The 22814-nt window shown below is 48.3% G+C and overlaps 1 protein-coding gene across 1 annotated transcript in view; it reads left to right on the plus strand.

Annotated features, from left to right (window-relative positions):
- card11 (caspase recruitment domain family, member 11) overlaps positions 1 to 22229 on the plus strand; it is a 66820-nt gene extending 44591 nt beyond the window's left edge. The window contains exons 13-24 of the mRNA XM_042341117.1: positions 1902 to 1969; positions 3197 to 3329; positions 4256 to 4457; positions 4952 to 5078; positions 6941 to 7181; positions 9862 to 9958; positions 11786 to 11875; positions 12483 to 12615; positions 13334 to 13525; positions 14775 to 14899; positions 21134 to 21249; positions 21888 to 22229. Of these exons, the coding sequence (XP_042197051.1) occupies positions 1902 to 1969; positions 3197 to 3329; positions 4256 to 4457; positions 4952 to 5078; positions 6941 to 7181; positions 9862 to 9958; positions 11786 to 11875; positions 12483 to 12615; positions 13334 to 13525; positions 14775 to 14899; positions 21134 to 21249; positions 21888 to 22095 (1732 nt within the window). The 3' untranslated portion in view covers positions 22096 to 22229. The remainder of the gene's footprint in view (positions 1 to 1901; positions 1970 to 3196; positions 3330 to 4255; positions 4458 to 4951; positions 5079 to 6940; positions 7182 to 9861; positions 9959 to 11785; positions 11876 to 12482; positions 12616 to 13333; positions 13526 to 14774; positions 14900 to 21133; positions 21250 to 21887) is intronic.
- Positions 22230 to 22814: the final 585 nt, after the last annotated feature.

Consider the following 22814-nt stretch of genomic DNA (forward strand, 5'->3'; position numbering starts at 1 on the left):
AAATGGCAAGGATATGGGGAACGAGTGGGGAGTGGGACTGATTGAGTAGCTTTTCCAAAGAGCCGGCACAGGCACAATGGGCCGAATGGCCTCCTTCTGTGCTGTAATATTCTATGATTCTAAACCTTTCCAGAGTTGTACAATATTTCACTGATTTGCCTGCGCACAGTCGGATCCCGGTTCACCAACACTCCATGTAGAACAACAACAACTTGCACCCTTCACTTTGGGTGGGTCCTCTTTACAATGACCTCGGGGGGGAGATCCGTGAATCAGCGCTGTACGTGTCTGTATGCTTCTGCTGACTGACTGGCTGGTTTCCCACACATAGATCTCGCAGCACCAGCCATCCTAGCTACTGCTGACCAGCATGTGGACACTTGTATGTGTGTCTGCATGGGTGCGTGGGTGTGTGTGTGTGTGCGTGTGAGTCTGTGTGCGTATGTGCGTACTCTGCTTCTCCTGCTCTGTCTGTAATCCACGGAGCTGATCCATAGCTGCTGATTGAGTTTCAGGGGGGAATGTCTTCACTTCTTAACATCCAATTCCAACCTTCCCAGACGGTCAATTAAGCCAGCGCAGTAATTGGATGGGAAAGAAACCAGCCATCGTGCGACTCTTTTCACTGTTATGACTCCGACACAGACATTTGGCGAAGCACTTTGAGCAACCAGCTAAATGAGCAAATGGCTCGCAGCTTGAACGGTTGGGAGTTAGTTCTACAGGACTCGCTTTACTTTGAAATGGGGAACCTCAGCGAGTTAGGAATCATAGAATCATTGAATTTAACAGCGCAGAAACAACAACAGCAACAACAAAATTACCTATATGGAGCGCCTTTCACGTCGGGAGGACGTCCCAAAGCGCTGAACAGTCAGGTATCGGGGCAGGAGCATGGGGGAGGGGTGGTGTAGGGATGAGGAAAGACAGAGAGGTGGGAGGGAGGCCAAAGGCATGATCGAATAGAAGGGTCTCGAGATCGACCTTGAAGGAGGCAAGGGAGGAAGCCCATCCAGTCTGCATGGGCTCTCAGAGCAACGCAATGTACCTCCAGCGCTGCGTTAGAGTATCATCATATGCTATGCGAGTTCAAGTCTCGATGTGAGGCTTGAACCCACGACCTTCTGACTTAGAAGCAAGAGAGAGCGCTACCGCTGAACCAGGCTGACACATGACAGCCGAAACAGGGAGTTTCTCCCATTTGTCCTGGCGGTCGTCTCTGCCTCACCCAATGCCGCAATTTTAAAAGTGTTATTTCCTCAGCAGTTAGCAACCTGAAGCGCAATTGTGCATCTGCTGCTGAGAGTGAGTTTATTACCGGGCGACGGCAACCGTGCAGGTTGATATGTATATCTATGACTGTAATAAGCCGGGGGATATTGACCGTGCTGTTGATGTCTTCCACAGGGAAGTCATAGTGACGCAGAATGGGGTGCTTGCGTTTGAAACGGTGCCCAATTGTTATACGTTTCGCCTGCAAAATATACAGTTAACTCCCTTTGCAGTATAGTCCTGTGAAGCACTTTGAGACGTCTCGAAGACGTGGTAAGGCGCTTTATCAAATGCAAGGATTACTATTACTGCTATTATTATTATAGCCCTTGCATTTTAATATAGCGCCTTATCGCTTCATCAGGATGGATCAACGCACTCCGTATCCATTTCCCCTATCGCCTGACGGTGGGGCTTTTGAGCGGTCTGTCGGCTGTCGTTTGCAGCGCTGCGGCAACTGAGTGGGATTGAGACGCACTGCGAAGGCGCTGCAGGCAGCCAGTTGGATGATAACACTGATAATGATGACGTAGTAATGCGGATGATAGCGCCTAAGGTGTTGTGTAATTGTCTGGGCACTTCGCTCCTGTCCTTCCCTGCTCATTTCTCTTCATTCTGCTCCCTGACAGTATCACAGAGGAGGATGACGATAGCTTCTGCGGCTACAGTTTGGACCTCATGCAAATGGAGATGGATGGTGAGCTTTGTTTTACACTCGTTTTCTCGTTGGGGAAGCTGAGGCTTCAATAACCTAAATCACTGATAGATTCTTGTCATTCAGCCGTATAAGGGAGTGTGCAAAAACATGGTTTACACGTTCAGGGACAGCGGATCTGAGCTCTAATCTTTCGTACTCCTTGACATAGAAAAATAGAAATCATAACAACTTGCTCTTCACTACAGGATAGTGTCTCAGAGCCCTGTAGGGTGGGGTTGGACTCTGGGCAAGGGTAAAGTGGGTGATGACCCCAGGTGCGGTTAAAGAGGTCAGAGAGATAGGGAGCTGCCGGAGGTGAAGGGATTTGTAGGTAAGGGTGAGGATCTTGAAGTTGATCCTCACGGAGATGGGGAGCCTGGCGAGAATTGGGATGTTTGGTGAGATTGCAGTACAGAGGGAGGCCATTCGGCCCATCGTGCCTATGCTGGCACCAGCCCCTCCACTCCACTGCTCTTATCGGTGGAGTCCTGTAGCTCAGTGATTAGAGCACTTGCCTCGCAAGCGAGGGACCCGGGTTCTATTCCCGGGCAGGGCGAAATGTTGGGCACGTTTCCTTACTCCACACGCCTTTGAAGGTGGGGAGGGAGGGGGCAAGGTGGAGGGATTGAGGGAGAGAATTCCAGAGTTTCGGGGTGTAGTGGCTGAAGGCACGGACACCGATGGCGAAGCGGAGGGCACAAGGGACAAACAGGAGGCCAGAGCCACTGCCATACATGGACTGTTCTTGCAAGTAAAGGAAGCAATGCACATCAACTCTCAGAGTTTGAACAGTTTGTTGCTTTAAAATGCACAAATGTCTGCCTCCTGTGTGTGTCTACCGCGCGCGCGTGTGTGCGTGAGAGGTATGAGTGCACATGACCGAATGTGTGTAAATGTAAGAGTACATTGTGAATGTGTGTCGAGCATGTAATAGTGTAGGAGGTATATATGAATGTGTGAGATTGAGTGAATGTGTGCGTGAGAATATGCATGTGCGTGAGAGCGCGAGCGTGTGTGTTTGTGTGAGTGAGTGCGTATGAGTGCATGTGCGCAAAGATGCCGAGTAAACCTGTGTGCGAGAGTGTTGAACACTCAGCCCATTGGTGAAGATGTCTAGCGTGTTTCTTTTTCTGGTCTCTGGGTTGGACTTGCAATCAAAGGCCAATGTTATGAGAACGACAATTTAATGACCTTTCTCCTCTGAACCGCTAATTGTTTCTGATCTAGATGACTATCAAGACAGGAACTCTCATGGCCCTCCATCCATTCACTCCTCCTCGTCATCTCACCAGTCGGAGGCCTTAGATTCGTGTGAATTGGACCATTTTAACTCCATGTTCAGGAAATACTCACTGGAAAGGTAGGGCTCTGGAACTCTACCCAGTGTGTAGGGCGCTATATAAATCCAAGTTGTTGTTGTTGGTGAATGACTGAGCAGATAACGAGGTTCGATCAATATTCTAAACATCGATATAGGATGACTTCCATTATCACACTTCCTGCACATAGTTTGCCATGATAATAATAATAATAATCATCCTTGCATTTGATATAGCGCCTTATCACACCGCTGAGATGTCTGAAAGTGCTTCGCAGGATACACTGTGAAGTGGGTTCCCTACGTATTTTGTGGGCAAAATGTAGGAAGTGACCTCAGCAGCAATCTGATGACCTGAAGTCCGCCATTTTGTAGCGTGGGAAGCGAGTCAGACAGTGCGGAAGCTGGGGACATGCTTCCTGTTCGTGCAGGTCCACAGGACACAACACTACGTGGAGCAAGTGCCGCTGACGTGCAGGAAGTGACATTAGCAGTGACCTGACAACCTGGAAGTCAGACGTTTTTTGGCACTTTGCCTATAAAGTGGGCGCTGAGATATTGGAACCAAATCGCTGTGCTTTAGCGGGGGTTGCCCTGCACTAAATCCTAAGGTGCCGAGCGGGGGTACTTGAACCAATATATTTCCAGTCCCATTTTTATTGCGTTTACTTTGTTCCACATTTTTTTTCAATAACCTCCTCTCTTCTCATGTCTTCCCGCCACTGTGTAGAGGATTGTAAGGAGATTCACTGTGTATCTGTGTGTGTGTGTGGGGGGGGTCTTTGTGTGGGTATGTGTGTGTGTCTGTATGTGTCTGTATCTGTGTGGGGGTGGGTGGGGTGGTGGGCAGGGGGGGATTTGGAATGTCAGACTACAATATGGAGTCACTTGTCCACTTGTTTGATACACCTGTAAATAAGAGCCAGGAGTGAATCTTAACCTTTCCTTTCCTAACGTGTAACTCGCAGGCCATTCCGACCCTCGGTGACGTCGGTCAGTCAGGTCAGGAACCCCCTGAGACACATGTTGTACACAACCCTGGACAGTGACAAGCTGAGGTCAGAAATCTCCGTGGTTGGGGGGAACGAGAGAGGCCTTTTCATCCAGTCAGTCCAGCAAGGCTCCGAGGCAGAGAAGGAAGGGTTGAAGGAGGGACATCAGCTGTTTCTGGTAAGAATCGCGCACAAGGTTACCTTTGGTGCTCGGAAAATTCTGTAACAAACGGGAAGAGCGCTTTGTCTCAGCACTGTCAATGGCAGAGATAATAATAATAACAATAATAATCCTTGTATTTGATATAGCGCCTTATTATGTCTTTGAGACATCTCAAAGCACTTCACAGGATACACTGTAAAGTGAATTGACTGTATATTTTGTTAAGGGGAGGGGAGGGTGGAAGAAACTTTCGTAATTGAGTCTTTAAAATCTCTAGCATCTGTTAGTGACTTGCCAAACCTGTTCTGTTCACAATCGAAGAAAAAACAACTGACTCAATGTACTGCAATAGCCTCTTCTGATCCCACGCTCCTAAATTGAAACTTAAGGCAGATAACACGAACACTAGGTGTGGGTTGGAGCCCAGGGACTGGGGGGAAAGGGACCGTGGGCCAATGGTGCCTGGTTTCAGTGCTGAAAGCCAACTTGTGTCTTTACTTTCCTTGAAGCTGGAAGGTTGCGTCAGAGGAGAAAGTCAAAACGTGCCCTTGGAGATGTCAACCAAAGAGGAGGCCCATTGGACATTCCAGCGTTGTAACGGACCGGTCACCCTTCACCATAAGGCAAATCTCGATGGTAAGTCAGGGTCCTGTGGTCTCACATGGCTGCTGGGGTTCAAAGGGACAAATTGCCCGGCTCGAGAATGAAGTGAGGAAGGGGTGAGAGGTGGTGGTGAGAGTGGGGGGAAGAGAGAGAGAGAGAGAGAGATTGGGGGAAGGGAGAGGAGGGAATACTGCATCATATTGACGAAGGGGTGAGGCGGAATTTTAATAACTGGCAAACGTTACTAGGAATGCGTTATGAAATACTGCAAGTTTTACCCCAGTGAGTCAGATCTTTTAAGTGTGTTGGGTCAGGCTCTCGATTGACAGAAAAAAAAAGCCCTGAAGTTACCCGATCCCGGGTTACTTCCACAATCCTTCCCATAACAGCAAATGAGATTTACACGGCGCGTTTCACGTCAGGAGGACGTCCCAAGGCGCTGGACGGTCAGGGATTTGGACCCGAGCTGGGGGTTGGGATCAGGAGAGGGTGGAGGACAGCGAGGATAGGGGAAGAAAGATGGAAAATGGCAACCAGTTTGGCTGAGGTTTGAAGTCGTCCGTTGTCAAACGCTACTCTCCTGTTGCCAGTCCTTCATTATTTAACACTTTAAGCCTGGAGGAAACCCACTTTGATTCAAGGAACCTGTCGGAAATGATACGTAAAGGTTTGGCTGCAGACCGGGGCAGAGGAAGGAATTTTTTCTTTTCTTTGCATCTATTAGCTTGAAAAGCCCAAACACATGAATGAAGCTTCAGGTGCAGGTTGAGGTGTGACAGTCCCTATTAAAGGCACTATTGAATTTATATTACACTCTGAAGCATGACAGTGCCCTTCAAGGGTGCATTGTGATCGGGCTTTGTGTGGCTGGAGGAGGACTCCTGAATGTGTACAAACAGTGTGGCTGGTGATCTGTGGCTGCAATGGAGTATGAGGCACTGCAGCAGTGTTATCAGCAATTAAACCCGATAAGCCTGAACAATGAGAGAGACTTTCAACTAGTTTATATTCTCTTTTATACGATATAAACGCCGTCCTCATTGCATCCGATGCTTGGGGCTAATTTGATGGCAATCTTTTCATTTGTAAGCCCGTGCCAGTGCCTGAGCGAACACGTGTACGCACGCATGATTGCACGCATGTGTGTTATAATAATATTAATCCTTGCATTTGATACAGCGACTCATCACTCCTTCGAGACGTGTCGAAGCGCTTCACAGAATACACTGTAAAGTGAATTGACTGCATATTTGTGGGCGAAACGCGGCAGCCAATTGCGCACAGCAGCGTCCCACAAACAGTCGTGGTTTGAGTGACCAAATTGTAATTTTTTTTGGAAGCATAGTTTCCTTGTGTGACAGACACCCAGCTGATCACAAGAAAAATCGACATGGGGGCAAACACCATTTCCTTACGTGTTGGAGTGATTGTGTCTGTGTGCGCGTGCTCGAGCCTTGTAAATTCGTGCTCTCGCGCATGTCTGGTGCGTAAGTGTCTGCGTGTCAGTGAAAGACTCTGTGTGTGTGTGTGTGGTACGTGAGTGCATGCAAGCAAGTGAAATGAATTGGCCTTTTTGTCGGTCCAAATGAAAGAAAACACTTTGTGCGCATTAAAAGATCCCGCGAGCGATTCGAGAAGAGAAGGGAGTTTCTGTCTCTCTCTTCCTCTCTCTCCTCTCTCTCTCTCTCTAATGTCTTGGCTGACAGTGGCCCAAAATAACATTAAAAAAATTATTCATTCACTTCCTGGCTGTTTCGCAGGACAGGATGGAAATTGCTGGGCACAAATCGAGTGCCTAAAAAATAAACTGCGAAGCGTTTGGAAACACGGCAATCACGTGAAAATAAGGTGCTCTATCAAATGCAAGGATTATTACAATTATTATTATTTTTAAGGTTACAAAAAACTACAGAAGGATATGGACGAGGGCTGCATCACATCAGGTGATTCTTTCTACGTCCGCGTCAACCTGAATATTTCGGGACAGAACGACAGCTGTTCGATGTGTGTGAAGTGCGATGAAGTCATCCACATTTTGGACACCATGTATCAGGGCAAATGCGAGTGGCTTTGTGCCCAGGTCGACCCCACCACGGACAAAGATTTGGAGAAAGGCACCATCCCCAGCTTCTGCAGGTAAACCAAACCGAGGGGGGAGTTTTGCTTCCAGGTATTTCCCTGAGCCTGGCCGCACCCTGTGTATTGGGATTGGTGAGCAGTGCCCAAAATGCCCATTTTGATACTGATTTTGGATTGGCGCGAAGTTCAGATAATCACAGACTGATTTCATATTAACACTGACTTCAGATTGGCACTAATCTCAGATGGTGACGGAGGGGCAGTGAGAGGGGGGGGTTAGTGACGTATAATTTTTTTTGTGTATATTAAAAGTATACTATAGCATTAAAAGTGCAATTGGCGCCACCTAGAGGGAGGAACCAGGCCCTCAAGCTAATGCCGGGGAAAGGAAATTTGTTCTGAACTGTTTCCTCAGTGTCTCCGTCAAATCTCCAGGATCTCTTTTGAGTCACACAGCGATGGTATCACAGAGGCTCAAACAAGAGCCTTTCCCTCTCGCAGAGAAATCAGGGACACGACTGTTTATTCAGGACGTACAGGCTCTTTGTGAACCGATAAGGAATGAACTGAGTTCTATTGGAATATTGGGGCGATTCCAAGCCCAGGCTGAGTTCCCGGAACAGCTTGCTGCAGCGAAAAAAAGGAAACATTCATCTCACAAATCGTTCTCTGCAGGGCTGTAGTATCTTTCTGTGGACCTACAGTTGCTCGATGCAGTGTTCAGCTTCTTTCATGTCCCGCTCCCCAGTCTTTTTAGTAAAACTGTGACGAGAATCAGCTTGAAGAGGATTGTTTCACACAACATCACAAGATCGGTGTGGATCAAGGAGGCTCCTTCCCTTGGCCCCATCCGGTCTCATCCCTCCAGATCATCCCTCCACCCAAACATTCTCCATCACAGCATTGAGATGCTTTGTCCTGACCTTAACCAACCACTCTCCCTGCCAACATTGTTCCAGTCGTTGATTAACTAGTTACAGTATATCCTCTGAAGCCCTTTGAGACGTCTCAAAGCATGATCAGGCGCTATATCAAATGCAAAGTTTATTATTATTATTAGTCCTGTAGTCCTGTGCAAAAAACAGTCCAAAAGGAATGAGGAGACATGGGTGAGCGAGAGGAACCTGCAGACTGGCTTGTCAGTCAGTGCTGTCGAGTCCACCATCCCATAACCCAATCCCTTCCCCTTCATTGAAACTCTTGTGCAGAATCTGTAAAATTTGCTCAATTTCGAACTGAGTTGGTTCCTGGTTTTCTTGTCAGCTGCAGACATTCCAGTCATTACTTGCCAGCCATGGCCTGAGATGCTGCCAAATGCCACGTTTACGCAATTCCAAGAAACTGATTCACGCAACTCCTGGAATCCTGTAGCTCAGTGGTTAGAGCACTCGCCTCACAAGCGAGAAGATCTGGGTTTGATTCCTGGGCAGATTTCCTTACTCCACCCGCCTCTGTTTACCTAGCAGTAAGTAGGAACCCGGTTGTTTGTCGATTGTCGGATCGCTTTTCCGGGGCTAATAATCCCTTCAATAAAATTAATTAAAAATAATAATTTAGTCACTTAATTACGACTGGTTGTGGGACGCTGTTGTGCGCAATTGACTGCTGCGTTTCGCCCACAAAAACATAGTCAATTCACTTTACAGTATATTCTGTGAAGCGTTTTGAGACGTCTTGAAGAGTGTTTTGACGAAGCAGGCTTTTACAGGGTTGGGAGGAGTAGGCTTGATGTAGGTTTCACGACTCAAGTCCTTTCTGACCAGATGACTGTGTGTTCTTGTTTCTCTAAGGATGTTGCCGGGCCATCTGCTATCTCACTGTGATCACAAGTTACTGTCACCCTTTCGCGAGTTTGATCCTCGCCTCTCCCTCCCCCCCTTCCCCTCCGCCTCCCCAACCCCCAACTACAACAACAATTTGCATTTACACAGCGCCTCTCTTGCGGGGCAGCGTCCCAGAGTGCTTGACAGTGGCGGAACCGGGGTGGGGGAGGCACGGTCGAACAGGAAGGCTTTCAGGTGCGCCCGACGATGGGGAAGGAAGGGGTCCCCAAGCAATGGCCGATTGTGGAGGTCAATAGTTCCAGTGAGAGGAAACCTGGAACTGATTACATGACTCCTGTAGGAACACAGCTCCTGATCCATCTGTGAGGGGAACCCGAGAGTTACTTCCCTTTACGCTGCCGAGAGGGACCTTTTGAAAACACTGCAGTCTTGGCTGCGAGTCTCAACCTCCCAGAGCTGTGCTGGGACGGCTTAAACACAATGCCACTTCTTGACCCCAAAAATGCGAGGTCTCTGTTTCCGTGCACCTTCTGACCTTCTATTCTCCCGGAGATGAAGCAATGGGTTTGTGCCAACAAAAGCCGAGCTTGAAAGTAATGCTCCTTTGTTGTCATTGGCAACACACAAACTCATTTGAGTTCAGGTACACATCAGCCATGATCTAATAGAGTGGCAGAACAGCTTAGGGGTGGGGGGCTGAGTGGACTACTCTTGTTTCTATGGCAAGCGCATTTGACTCATTTCTGAGTCAACTCTTTTGACTCATTGCATGGAGAAATGGGTCTTGATCCTGTGGCTTTCTGGATCTGAGTCCCAGCGGTAAACTGGACAGGGTTCCCTGACACTGAGCTAAATCACGACAGTATTACTATCAAAGGCAAACACACTGCGATTTCTCATGCTCAGTATGTATCCTATCTGGGTAATCCTCAAGCCTTATCATTCCCTTGCAGGGCCCAACAACTCCTCATGGTAAAGATCCAGAGATTGATGTGCCGTAGCTGCAAGGATGAGACAGATAATCAATACAGCACACTCCGAGGAATTTGGGTCTGTCTTTCTTTCACTCTGAATAATTTATACTGGTTTGCGCAATCAATTTCCCTTAAGTGAACAGCCTATTTTGCTTCAAAATATCTGGCATTTCTCTGAAATCTTGACACGACGGAAATATATATGGAGAGAGAGAAAGAAAGAGAGGGAGAGATAGAGAAAGTGGGGAGCTATAGACCTTTAGCCAAACAATTAGCAAATATTTAAATCCGTCCTTCCAATTTGAATATCCTTTATTTTTAATATTAATGTAATGCAGAATTGTGATGTAAATCGACTCTGGTAAACGCACGGTTAAAGTGCAGAGAAGCTCGGGGCCGCCTTCAGACTCACAGGGCCTCAGTGCTTGAAACAATTAAAGTTCAGTCACATTTGCAGTAACAGTTACACCGTGCGCGAGTGTGTGTTTCTTAGCAATAAAACATTGCCGACGTGCAGTAACCCTGTCAGTGAAATGGCAAATGTTCCATAATGAATGAGCGTGGCCTTTTCGAGAGGGTGCAGGTGTCTGTTGGGCGGAGGATATATATAGGAGAGGGGAGAGAGAGAGAGAGAATAAAAGGCCTTGGTCAAACAGGAGGCAGCACCAAGTCACTGCCCCGTGCAAAGGGCGCTATGTAAATGCAGGTTGTTATTGTTGTCGTTGTTGCTGTTGTTGAGGAAAGCAAGTAGAGAACGGGTGGCCAGTGTTCGCCTCCCCCCCACCCACCAATGGCATTGGTTTATTTTGGGGAATTAAGAAAACCCAAGAAATCTGTGATTCCGACTCAATACAAAAACAACATCACATTTGTGTAGCGCCTTTCACGTTGGGAGGATGTCCCAAGGCGCTGGACAGACGGACCCGAGCTGGGGGTCGGGATCGAGGAGGGTGGAGGGTAGGGTGGGGGGGAAGCAAGGAGATCGAAAGCACGGTCTAAGAGGAGGGTCTTGAGATGGGTCTTGAAGGAGGCGAGGGAGGGGGCGAGGATGGAGTTCCAGAGGGTGGAGGCAGAGTGGCAGAAGGCCCGCCCGCCAATAGTGGGGCGAGCAAGGCGGGGGACGTGAAGCAGGCCCAATGGTGGGTGAGTGGGGGAAATAACATCCTGAGTTATCAACAGGAGCCCTCCCATTCCTGCTCACCAACCCCACTCCCTATTTCTTATTCAAGAAAGCCATTAGGAAGTATCGCAAACCTGACCCCTCTGTTTCGAGCGATGAATCAATTGCCTGCGCAGACAGAGGACGGTTTGGGATATTTATTCCAATATCTATTTTCCTTTTAACACAATCTACTATTTGCCAGGAATTCATTCGGTTAAGGACTGACTGCATTATTTCTCACTTCGCGTTTATTTTATATTTTCATCTCGAACCTTCGAGAGAGATCTATCAAATTATTTATTTGTTTTTCTTTTGCTCTGAAAATGAAGCCAAATAGTGGGGCACAGAACATATATATATATATATGTATGTATATATATAAAAAACGAGGGCAGGGGGAGGAATTCTATCATGTAAATGAGTTTTTTGTTGTGAGCCTTGGCCGTGTAATGATGCTTGTAGAGTAATGGATGCATGAGGTGCGGGGAGGAGGAGGTTGGGGGGGGAGGAGTGGAAGTTACAAGGCAGTTAAGATACAGCGAGGGTTCAGATAATGCTATAAACCATGGGAGCGGAATCAGTTTAACTGGCCCGCTGAAGCAAGCAGACAAACCTAATTTATTGAAACAACTGTTGAGCTCCATCAAAGGCCTGGCTGGAAGCCATACGTTGCAAATGCAGCCGTTCAGCTAATTACTCCAGCTAATGGATATTTCTGATTTCCTCTCTCTTTTCTTCCAGAGTGTGCTCCAGCCTGAGGAACAGCCCCCCATCGATCCCAAAGCCCCCCGGCTCTCGCGAGCTAGCATCTTTTTCGGGCAAATATTACAGGTGATAATAACAATAATGACAATAATCCTTGCGTTTGATATTCCGCCTTATCACGTCTTCGAGACATCTCAAAGCGCCTCACAGAATATACTGTAAAGTGAATTGACTGTATCTGCTGTGGGCGAAATGCGGCACACACCAGCGTCCCACAAACAGTCAATTTAAATAATTTAAATAAAATCCCAATTAAGGCCCGAAATCGCACCCTATCTTAGACCCCGAGACCCTCTTTGTCTCAGAGATGAAGCTGAATGGTGAAAAAAATAGTCTTAAATCCAGTTATAATTTGCATCAGGGATGGACAGATGTCAGTCTGGCTCAGGCTCTCTCACCTCAGAGTCAGAAAGGCTAGGGTTCAAGTGCTGCTGGGGGTGGGGAGGAGAGAGAACCCATCGGAGGTGCCATCTTTCAGTCCCCGTCTGTGCCTGTTCAGGTGGACGCTGAGGATCCTATGGTACTATCCTTAAAGTGATGGGAGTTTCTCCTGGTGTCCCAGCCAACAATCCACACGCAACCTGTTTGGTGTCTACGCCTGCCCCCTGGGTTTCATCCTCGGCTGGTTTTGCCAGTTTTTNCCTCTGACTTTTTACCTTCTTTCTTGGTTAAGTTTGTCAGCAGGAGTGACAACAAGTACAAGAGGATGAACAGCAGCGAGAGAGTGCGTATTGTCACCGGGTCACCATCTGGGCCAGCGAGATCCACCTTCGAGACCCTCAAGAGCTCATCCGACAAGCAAGACGGTACTTTCCATTACCTACACTTTGTTTCACTCCAGCGTACGGCCATCCCATACAGTACAGTTACCTGCACTGGTTGGAACCGGCTGCCTTGTGGATAAGGAAACTGTGTGGATAATTGGATCATCTCCCAAACCTAAAATTGGATATCGTGCTCTTCAGTCAAAGAGTTATAAGGCAACTTTTATACCAGCCCTTGTTTCTCTCTCCTTTCTTTCTTTCTTTCTTTCTTTCTTTCTTTCTTTCTTTCTTTCTTTCTTTCTTTCTTTCTTTCTTTCTTTCTTTCTTTCTTTCTTTCTTTCTTTCTTTCTTTCTTTCTTTCTTTCTTTCTTTCTTTCTTTCTTTCTTTCTTTCTTTCTCTCTCCCTCTCTCTCGCGCTCTCTCCTCTCTATCTCCTCTCTCTCTTTCTTTCTCTCTCTCTGACGTTCTCTCTGAGAGAAGAAAGATGGAGTATTTTCCCCCTGATAACCTGGTACATTTCATTTCCAAAACCGGATTTACCCTCGAAATTCAGTTGAAACGCCTGCTTCACTTTATTGTACTCCATACAAGGCTCCACCCCTCTCCTCCTACTCCAACGCAAAGCACTTTGAGACTTCTTTTTTTACACATGTGAAAGGAACGATGTAAATGCAAGTTGTTGTTATTGTCCACACTTAAAGCCGTGCAGAACCGTGACCTGGCTGGTGACCCCAGTGTATTGTGTTTGTACCGTATATAGAAAAAGAAAAAGATCTGGATGCAGAGAGCGACATCAAGAAGAGTTTTAGCCTGATCCCCTACAGCCTGGTCTATCCCTGTCACACTCAGCGAAAGCGTCCTGTGCTCTTCTCTCCCACACCGCTGGCCAAAATGCTTGTGCAAAAGCTGCTGAACTCTGGCGAGGCCATGGAGTTTGATATCTGCAAACCAGGTCAGGCCCTGCCACTTAACGTTCGATCACTCAGTCCACGACTGTTTGCGGGACGCTGCTGGGCGCAGTTGGTTGTCGCGTTGCGCCCGCAAAATATACAGTCAATTCACTTTACAGTGTATTCCGTGATGCGCTTTGAGACGTCTCGAAGACGTGATGAGACACTGTATCAAAAGCAAGGATTATTATTATTAATAGAGCCGTATTGAATAGGAGGAACAGCACTCGTGACTTGCTGTGCACTGCGCTTTTGGGCAAACAGGCTAAATAAATAAGCAAAATGTTATCACTGCTAATCCTCACATGGATTTTCAGATAGATTTTTTGCTAGGTAAAGAGTATCAAGGGATAGGGGGCAAAGTGGGGTAATTGGAGTCGAGGTATGGATCGGCCATGATCAAATAGAACAGGCCTGGGGGGGGCTGAATGGCCTACTCCTCTTCCTGTGCTCCTGTTCAATACAACTCCCTGCAACATCGAAACGTCAGGCTGGCACTTTCGGCTCTGGGTCAGACCCCTGTGGGTTCACACCACACTTCAGGACTTTGAGCTCACAGTCCAGGATGACGTACCAGTACAGTGCTGAAGGAGCCGTGTATTGTCGGAGGCGAGGTCCTTCGGATGAGGTATCCAGTGACCTCTGTTGGAAAAGGGAAGCGAGATTTTCCCTGTGTTCTGGCCAAGAATCCTCCAAGTAGGATTTGTATGCAAATGTAATTTATTGTTGCTGTCATTCACTTCGTGGGACATTGCTGTGCGCAAATTGGCTGTCGTGTTCGCCCGCAACTGCGCAATCCATTACATTTTTTATTAAAACCCTGAAGAATGTTGAGAAGTTTCGATGCAATATCAAATGCAGGAATTATTGTTATTATTATTATTATTATTATTTCTTGAAGTGCTTCTCAACTGCTGTGTTGGCAAGTGAATGCATTGTAATTGGGTTTTATAGTTCACCATCTGATTGCAAATCCAGCTTTACATGATAAATAGAGCATAACAATCCTTGCATTTGCTGCAGCGCCTCATCTCATCGAGAGGACATCTCAAAGCGCTTCATAGGATAGACTGTAACGTGCAGTGACTGTGTGTCTTGTACGCGAGTTTAACAAGTTCATTAGCTGTATTCTTGCACGTTGAATGCAGATGCGGAAATAAAACGGGCCAAAGCTCGGGATGAATTTGTTCTTTCTGAAGTCTGAAGGGGTCTTTATTTATACTGGATTGTTAAATCGTTTCTTTCCCTTAGATGTTTTAAACAAAGAGGAATATTTACAGAAGCAGAAATCTGAGACGATTGTTTTCTCCAGAGAGACGCACTTAAATGCCTTTGAATGTGTCACACCCACCAACATCAAAGCCGTGGCTGCCAAGGTAAAGTGGCCTCCCCCTCCCTCCCGCCCCCCTCCTCCCCTCCCTCCCGCGCCCCTCCTCCCCTCCCTCCCGCCCCCCTCCTCTCTCCCCCCAAACCCTCCCCCCTCTGCATCTCTCCCGCTCTGTCCTCCTCTCTCTCCGTCCCTCTCGTCTTCTATCCCCACTTGACCCTCCCACAACCTCCCTCTGCTCCAGCCTGGGAATCCTCCGCCGGGCTCACCGTGGCACTCGGCGTTGGCTGTCCAGCAGCAGCCACACCGACTGCCCCATTCCCCACCACACTCGCCACCCACCCCGGACACAGACCCGGGGAGTCAACCTCTCCTCCCTCATCCCCATCCCCCCACCCCTGCCTCACAACCTGGACCCCCCTCCCCTCCCACACACCCTTCTGTCAACCGCTCCCTCCACATCGGACTGCAAAATGTCCGCTCCCTCTGCAACAAGGCCCTGGTCATCAACGATCTCATCCTTGATGAGAACGTTGATATCATGGCCTTAACAGAAACCTGGCTCACCCCAGGCGACACCTTCCCCCTCACGGAGGCCACCCCACCCGGCTACACCTCCCACCACATCCCCCGCCCCAACCGCCGTGGCGGTGGTGTTGCCCTTATCTCAAGGACACCACTTGCCCTATCCCCCTACTCCTCTGGCTCTTTCCCCTCCTTTGAGCACCTCACCCTCTCCCACCCCTCATTCCTCTCCCTTAAAATCCTCCTCCTCTACCGGCCCCCTAAAACCTCTCCCACCTTCATCTCTGACATTTCAACACTCCTCACATCTCTTTGCCTCTGCTCTGATCGCCTCATCATCCTGGGCGACTTTAACCTACACTTCACCCCCTCCTGCTCCATCTCCACAGACTTCTCTTCCCTGCTCTCCTCACTCAACCTCTCCTTACACATAAACTCCCCCACTCACAGTCACGGCCACCCACTCGATTTGGTGATCACCCGGGGCCTCAGTGTCTCGGATGTCACTATTACCGACAAGGCCATCTCTGACCACTACTTCATCTCCTTCACCACCTCCACCCCCCTCCCCACCTCCACCAGACCCACCACCATCTTCTACCGCCCTTGGAAGAAGTTACCCCCACAATCCCTAACCGATGCCTTGGAGTCCTCTGAACTCCTCTCCCTCTGGCCTTCAACCCTCACCGACCCCTCTTCTCCTCTCTCCCTCCTCCACAATACCCTCTCCTCCACACTCGATACTCTTGCCCCCATCACTTCCCGCACTGTCTCCTACTCCCGCTCCTCCCCCTGGTACACCACCCACCTCCGCTCACTGAAAAGCCAGGTGCGGGCTGCTGAACGCACCTGTGTCAAATCTGGCCTAACGGTCCACCGACAAATCTGGCTGGACCTCCTCAAAATTTACCGCTCCACTCTAGCCTCGGCCAAGTCGTCCTTCTACTCCAGGATAATCCTGGAGGCGAAGAACAACCCCAGGCTACTGTTTTCCACCACAACCCGACTCCTCCGTCCCCCCGCCACCCCGCGCAGGTCATCTCCTCCAACCTTCACTGCGAGGAGATGCTGGATTTCCTTGAATCCAAGATCAAGGGAATCCGCTCCGCGGTCACTTCCCCTCCAACTTCCACCAACCCCCCACCCCTCCCTCCCACACTCCGACTCCTACCCATCCTCCCCTACACACCTTCGTACCCGTTTCCCCACCCTCTGTCACTGAACTCATCCTATCCCTAAAACCAACCACCTGCTCCCTTGACCCCATCCCCACTCCACTCCTTATCTCCCAGCTCCACTTTCTTGCCCCACATATCACTGACATCATCAACCTGTCCCTCTCCTCTGGCTCTGTCCCCATTCCCTTAAAAACTGCCATCATCACGCCCACCCTGAAAAAACCCTCCCTTGATGCGTCGCAGCTATCAAGCTACCGGCCCATCTCCAACCTCCCCTTTCTCTCCAAGGTCCTGGAAAGAGTTGTCGCCTCCCAACTGCGCTCTTTCCTTTCCACCCATTCTCTTTTCGAACCCCTTCAGTCAGGTTTCCGTGCTGCCCATAGCACAGAAACTGCCCTGGTCAAGGTCACCAATGATATCCTGACCATCTGTGACCAGGGCTCCCTCTGTCTCCTCGTCCTCCTCGACCTATCGGCAGCATTCGATACGGTCGACCACGCTATCCTACTCCACCGCTTGTCCTCCCACCTCAACCTTCAAGGCACTGTCCTTGAATGGTTTAGGTCGTACCTTTCTCACCGTCTTCACTTTGTCTCACGAATGGCTTCTCCTCCACCCCCCGCACTGTCTCATGTGGTGTCCCTCAGGGCTCTGTCCTCGGTCCCCTCCTCTTCACCCTCTATATGCTCCCCCTTGGTGACATCATCCGCAGACATGGAGTTAACTTCCACATGTATGCGGATGACACCCAACTCTACCTTTCCTCCTCTACTCTCAACTCCACGACCACCGATGTCCTGACAGCTGCCTGTCCGACATCGAGTCCTGGACGAGAGACAACTTTCTTCAGCTCAACGTGCGAAAAACCGAGGCCCTCCTGATTGGCTCACGTCAGCGCCTCCGCACCTCAGGCGCTGACACCATCAGCATCCAAGGCTGCACTCTCCACCTCTCAAAGCCAGTCAGGAACCTCGGCGTTTTGTTCGACCCTGAGCTGTCCTTTCTCCCTCACATCCGCACCACAACTGGCACCGCCTTCCATCACCTCCGGAACATCGCCAGACTACGGCACTACCTCACCCCTCACGCTGCTGAAACCCTGGTCCACGCCTTTGTCACCTCAAGGCTGGACTATGGGAACTCTCTCCTCGCCGGCCTTCCCGCCACCTCCCTCCACAAGCTGCAGGTCATTCAGAACTCTGCAGCTCGTGTACTGTCCCGCACCAGGCTCCGCTCCCACATCACTCCCACCCTCGCTCGCCTCCACTGGCTCCCCATCCCCCAGAGGATTGATTTCAAGATCCTCATCCTCACCTACAAGGCCATTCACGGCCTTGCTCCCTCCTACCTCTCCAACCTACTATCCCCCTACCTACCTGCCCGTACCCTCCGTTCCTCTGGCTCCGGTCTGCTCCACGTCCCCCGCCCCAACCGCCCTACCATCGGTGGTCGGGCCTTCAGCCTCTCAGCCCCGAGGCTCTGGAACTCTATCCCCCAGTGCCTTCGCCGCTTCCTCCCTTTCCTCCTTCAAGGCCGGTCTCAAAACCTTTCTCTTTGACCGTGCCTTCAGCTCCCCTCTCGACTCTCTACCCCCTCCTCGCCCCCTCCCTTCCCTCCCCTCACCCTGACCATTTCCCCCCTGCTCGGGTCCTGACCCAACTGTGCAGCGCCTTGGGACGTCCTCCTGACGTGAAAGGCGCTTTATAAATGGAATCTTGTTGTTGTTGTTGTTGTCATGGATTTCTGTAGAAGGTTTGTCCTCAGAAATGACATGTAGTTATCAGAGGACAAAACTGGAGTAACATAATTCCAGTACGGGCAGTTTTACAATCCCTGTTAGTGGCAAAGTAAGAGATGTATTATTATTCATAATTTTAGCAATAATACTATATTTATATTTCTACTCAATAGACATACTATGAGTAGATTGAGTTTGACCATGCAGAAATTATAGGAACAAGATGATTATATTAACTGCGTCCTTTGGTAAGAAAGGTTTCTGTCTCTTGCTGTCATTACGAGTTGCAGCTTTACATTTTGTTTTTAAATTCCTGCTAGTGTCAGCTTATATATTGACCACAGAAAGTCCTGCTCTATGGCTGACAGTATTATCAACAACATGAGTAGCTGTGGCTTCAGGTGTTTTTTCTGTTTATCTACCAGTAAATAGGAACACAGTTGTTAGTCGAATGGTGAATTAATAATCCCTTCCAAAAAAAAAATAATAATTTGGTCACTCACTCCACGACTGTTTGTGGGACACTGATGTGCGCAATTGGTTGCCGCGTTTTGCCCACAAAATACACAGTTACTACACTTTACAGTATATTCTGCGAAGCGCTTTGAGACGTTCCAAAGACGTGATAAGGGGCTATATCAAATGCATGGATTATTATTACTATTATTATAATAATTCTTGCATTTGATATAGAGCCTGATCACGTTGTCGAGACATCTCAAAGTGTTTTGCGGGATCCACCGTGAAGTGGTGTGACTGTGTATTTTGTGGGAGAACATAGCACCTCATCACATTTTTCTGCCAAGTGTAGTGACTGTGCATTTTGTAGGTGAACGCAGCATCCGATTTGCACACAGCCATAATGTCTCACAAACAGTGATGACAGTTTTTTTTTACCTGAGGAGGGATTGGTGGGAGGGAGGGGATTGTTGAGCTTATTGCCCACATCTCATCCTCCACCCATTGCTCCAACAATGAATATCTCCCCGTGAGTTATAAATCAGATGCTTCCCTTCCTGATCGCAAGTGACAGTGTAATTTTACACATGGTTATCAGACGTCAGGGGCTGTAATCATTGAAATTAGTCGTGGAAAGAGTCCAATTCATTATTTGGCCATGAAATATAGAAATATTTTGCTGATTTCTGACCCGTGACAAGAATGTGATTTTAAGGCTGAATTTGTCTGTGGTTCAAGTGGTGGGAGTCAGGGGCCCTTGACAACAAGATTAGCCCCTGATCCTTGAAATAACACAGTGCTCCCTCCCTCCCTCCCTCCCTCTCCGAGCTCACACTCAAAGCAGACACTCCAGAACAGTGTTGGGTAATGTTACACCAAGGGAGGTGCCATCCTTTGGAAGTCCCATCTACGAAGGTAGGCAGTTAAAGATCTCGTGAACACTATTTGAAAAGAAAAGAGAGTTTCTCTCTACTGGTAACCCTGGCCAACCATCCCCCCCAATAAAATTGGTCACTCACTCCATGGCTATCTGTGGGATGTTGCTGTGCACAAATTGGCTCGTCTGTTCGCCCACTAAAGACCCAGTTACTACACTTGACAGCAATTAGGTTCAAGACGTTTTGACCCTTTATACACTTTATCAAATGCATGCATGATTATTAATATTATAATAATAATAATAATCCTTGCATTTGATATAGCGCCTTACCTGGTCATCGATACGTCTCAAAGCGCCACACAGAATACACTGTAAAAAGTGTAGTGACTGTGCGTTTTGTGCGCGAAATTATGCAAACTCCGAAAAAATTATGTTATTACTCCTCCAACGATTGCCGCCCGGGTGAGAGCGTGGAAACTGGCACCAATCTTTAATTTTTTTTTTGCTTGTCGAAAAATCGAATTGATGAGATTTGCTCGTCTCCGCGATAAAATGAAGAGGGCACACGACACGTAGATCCCACGGGCTTTCACTCATTCCTCAAGTGCCAGGTTCAATCAATTAGCACTAATGCCTCCAACCCATAATTTTCTCCCGTGTCAAGCCTAAATTCTACACCGATTGTTGATAAGCTGCTGCAGGAAGGAAGGCTCCAATAAGAAGATTGTATTCAATTATTTTTTTGCTGAAATTCAGTTTGTTAGGGAGGGGGGGTGAGGGAGAAATCTCAATCTCACGGGAGTGAAAAATCAATTTAGCCGTGAATCTGATGTTAAAATTAAATTTTTAAAAGCGAGCATAAAACAGGGCAGTTTAAGGGTCAAATAGGCTTGCTTGCATGTTAGAATTAACTAGGAAGAAAATTATTATCCTCTGGGGAGAGGAGGGATGGAATAGGCAAGTAATAAGCAGGTCTCCTTTCAGCTCGGCTGAGCTGGCTCCGTGATGAGGTGCCTGGCCACGGAATGTCGGAATCGAGTCAACCCTACGTGGTGGTCTCGGTAGCCCGGTTCCTGAGCCAGGTGGGTCCGTGGTATTCCGGGGCAACTGCTGATGACAGACCAGCCCAGCCTGGCTCATTGGTAGGACTTGGAGGGGCAGACCAGTCACTGGGAGCAGGGATTCTTCCTGCTCCGCCGCTGACAATCTTACCATCTAAAGGTAGTGTGGTCTGAGCTGGACAGGCAGTGGGAAGCTCACTGGACATCGCCCTCAGTTGGTAAGCTAAACAGTTTTAGTGGTTAATCTCCAGTTACCCCCCCACACACTCTGGAGTCCCCAAACCTTGGCTCTTTTCAACCTCTTGACGACTTGATAAGGCACCACTTCAAATGCAAGGATTGTCAAAACTTATAGATAGACGCCAATACTTTGTGAGCACCTAGATATAAGATCTGGTTGCTGGGTTATTTCACCCTCTTCCTTCACATTCTTCCTTCACAGAATAAACATTGTTTACTTGAAGCTGGACTGAACTGCACGAGAGATTTACTTAAGAAGGACATCTACCCAATTATAATCTTCGTCAAAGTCTCTGAGAAGAACATCAAGCGTTTAAGGTATTATCAGATCTGTCACATGAATAGAGGAGTTGAATGTTACTGCCTAAAGGTTTCCTCGTGTTTAGCGAGGTGTTGAGGAAGCTGGCCTGCTGCGAAGGAAACAATTGTCTCTCCTATGCCTTGGGGTTAAAAGTTATTTAAAGGTGTTACCTTTGTGTCTCCACACGAGCATTGTGCTCAGTTGAGGCGAGGGTCATTTTCCTTCTGAGAAACAAGAACATTTTGAAATGGAATTAGACAAACCCATTGCAGAGAGAGGGTACTAGATAAGATGCCTATTTGTGGGAATGTTGCCATGCGCATGTTGGCTGTCATGTTCACTTATAAGATACACAGTCACTGCACATTGCAGTAAGACCTGTGACGCGATTTGAGATATATATATATCAAATGCAAGGCTTAAAAAACGGTGAGACAGGCTTGATAGACTGAACGGCCACCTCTGTCCCTATTTTCCCCTGGTCAGCAAGCCAGGATTTGCTCAGGCAGGAAGAGGAGCTACTTGGGTGAGGGATGGAGGTGGGCAATTCAAGAGAGGTGGAGGAGAGAGAAGAAATTGGGAATATTTGTTGTTAACGCTGCAGATATCATGCAGGAATCCTAAACGGGGGTTGAATGAATTTCCCTAATTGCAGGAGGACGCCAACTAAACCTGAGAGCAGCGACGAGGAGCTTCTGAGAATGTGTCGCTCCAATGAGAGTGAGCTGGAGTCACTGCCCTGCCTTTACACCTCAGTGGACATCGATGCCTGGAGTAACATCAAGGACCTTATCAAAATCATCAAAGAGAAGATCCTTGAAGAACAAAGGAAAACTATCTGGATCGATCAGGATCAGCTGTAGAGCTTCACCGAGAGACTGAGGCCAGCATCAAGCCAATCAATCCACTGTAGCAATACTATATACTATGTCAAGCCAATCTACGTCGGTTAAAATTGGTCACTCACGTTGTGGCTGTTTATTGCTGTGCGCAAATTGCCTGCCCCGTTCTCCTGAAAAATGCACAGTCACTACACGTCACGGTGAGGTCCCGTGAAGCGCTTTGAGATGTTTCGACAACGTGATAAGGAGCTGTAGCAAAAGCAAGGATCGTTATTTATACAAGGCTCGCAAACTTTAGAGTAGTCGATCACCGGTGCTTCCTGAGCAGTGATGGGCTGGCTTGTGGTTAGCTGGTCCGTAACAGTCGGTGCAATGACTGCTTACAACCTAACTTTGCTGTGTGCTGACTCAACAGAACGACAGGAGTGAGATCTCACACTCACTCTCTGAAATACAGGTCCGTTGCGAACATTGCTTGGTTGATTCCCAGTCCCAGCCCAGCTGAACAGTCGGATTGGATTCCCTTCTGACTCCAATTCTACCACCTCTCTGACTCGTGAATGTAGCCAAACAGCTGAGCCCAGTGTGTGTGAAACAACATTCTAGAGATACTCAAACCGGATTAAGCACTCTGAGACGCCACTCTGCGTGGAGGGCACTAAATAAGTGCAGGTTGTTGTTGTTGTTGTTGTTCCTCATCTCCCAGTAAACCAAAATAATGTGAGGTTTAAAGGCCTGGT

This window comes from Callorhinchus milii, unplaced genomic scaffold, assembly GCF_018977255.1.
Source record: "Callorhinchus milii isolate IMCB2004 unplaced genomic scaffold, IMCB_Cmil_1.0 Scaffold16, whole genome shotgun sequence".
Lineage (NCBI taxonomy): Eukaryota > Metazoa > Chordata > Chondrichthyes > Chimaeriformes > Callorhinchidae > Callorhinchus > Callorhinchus milii.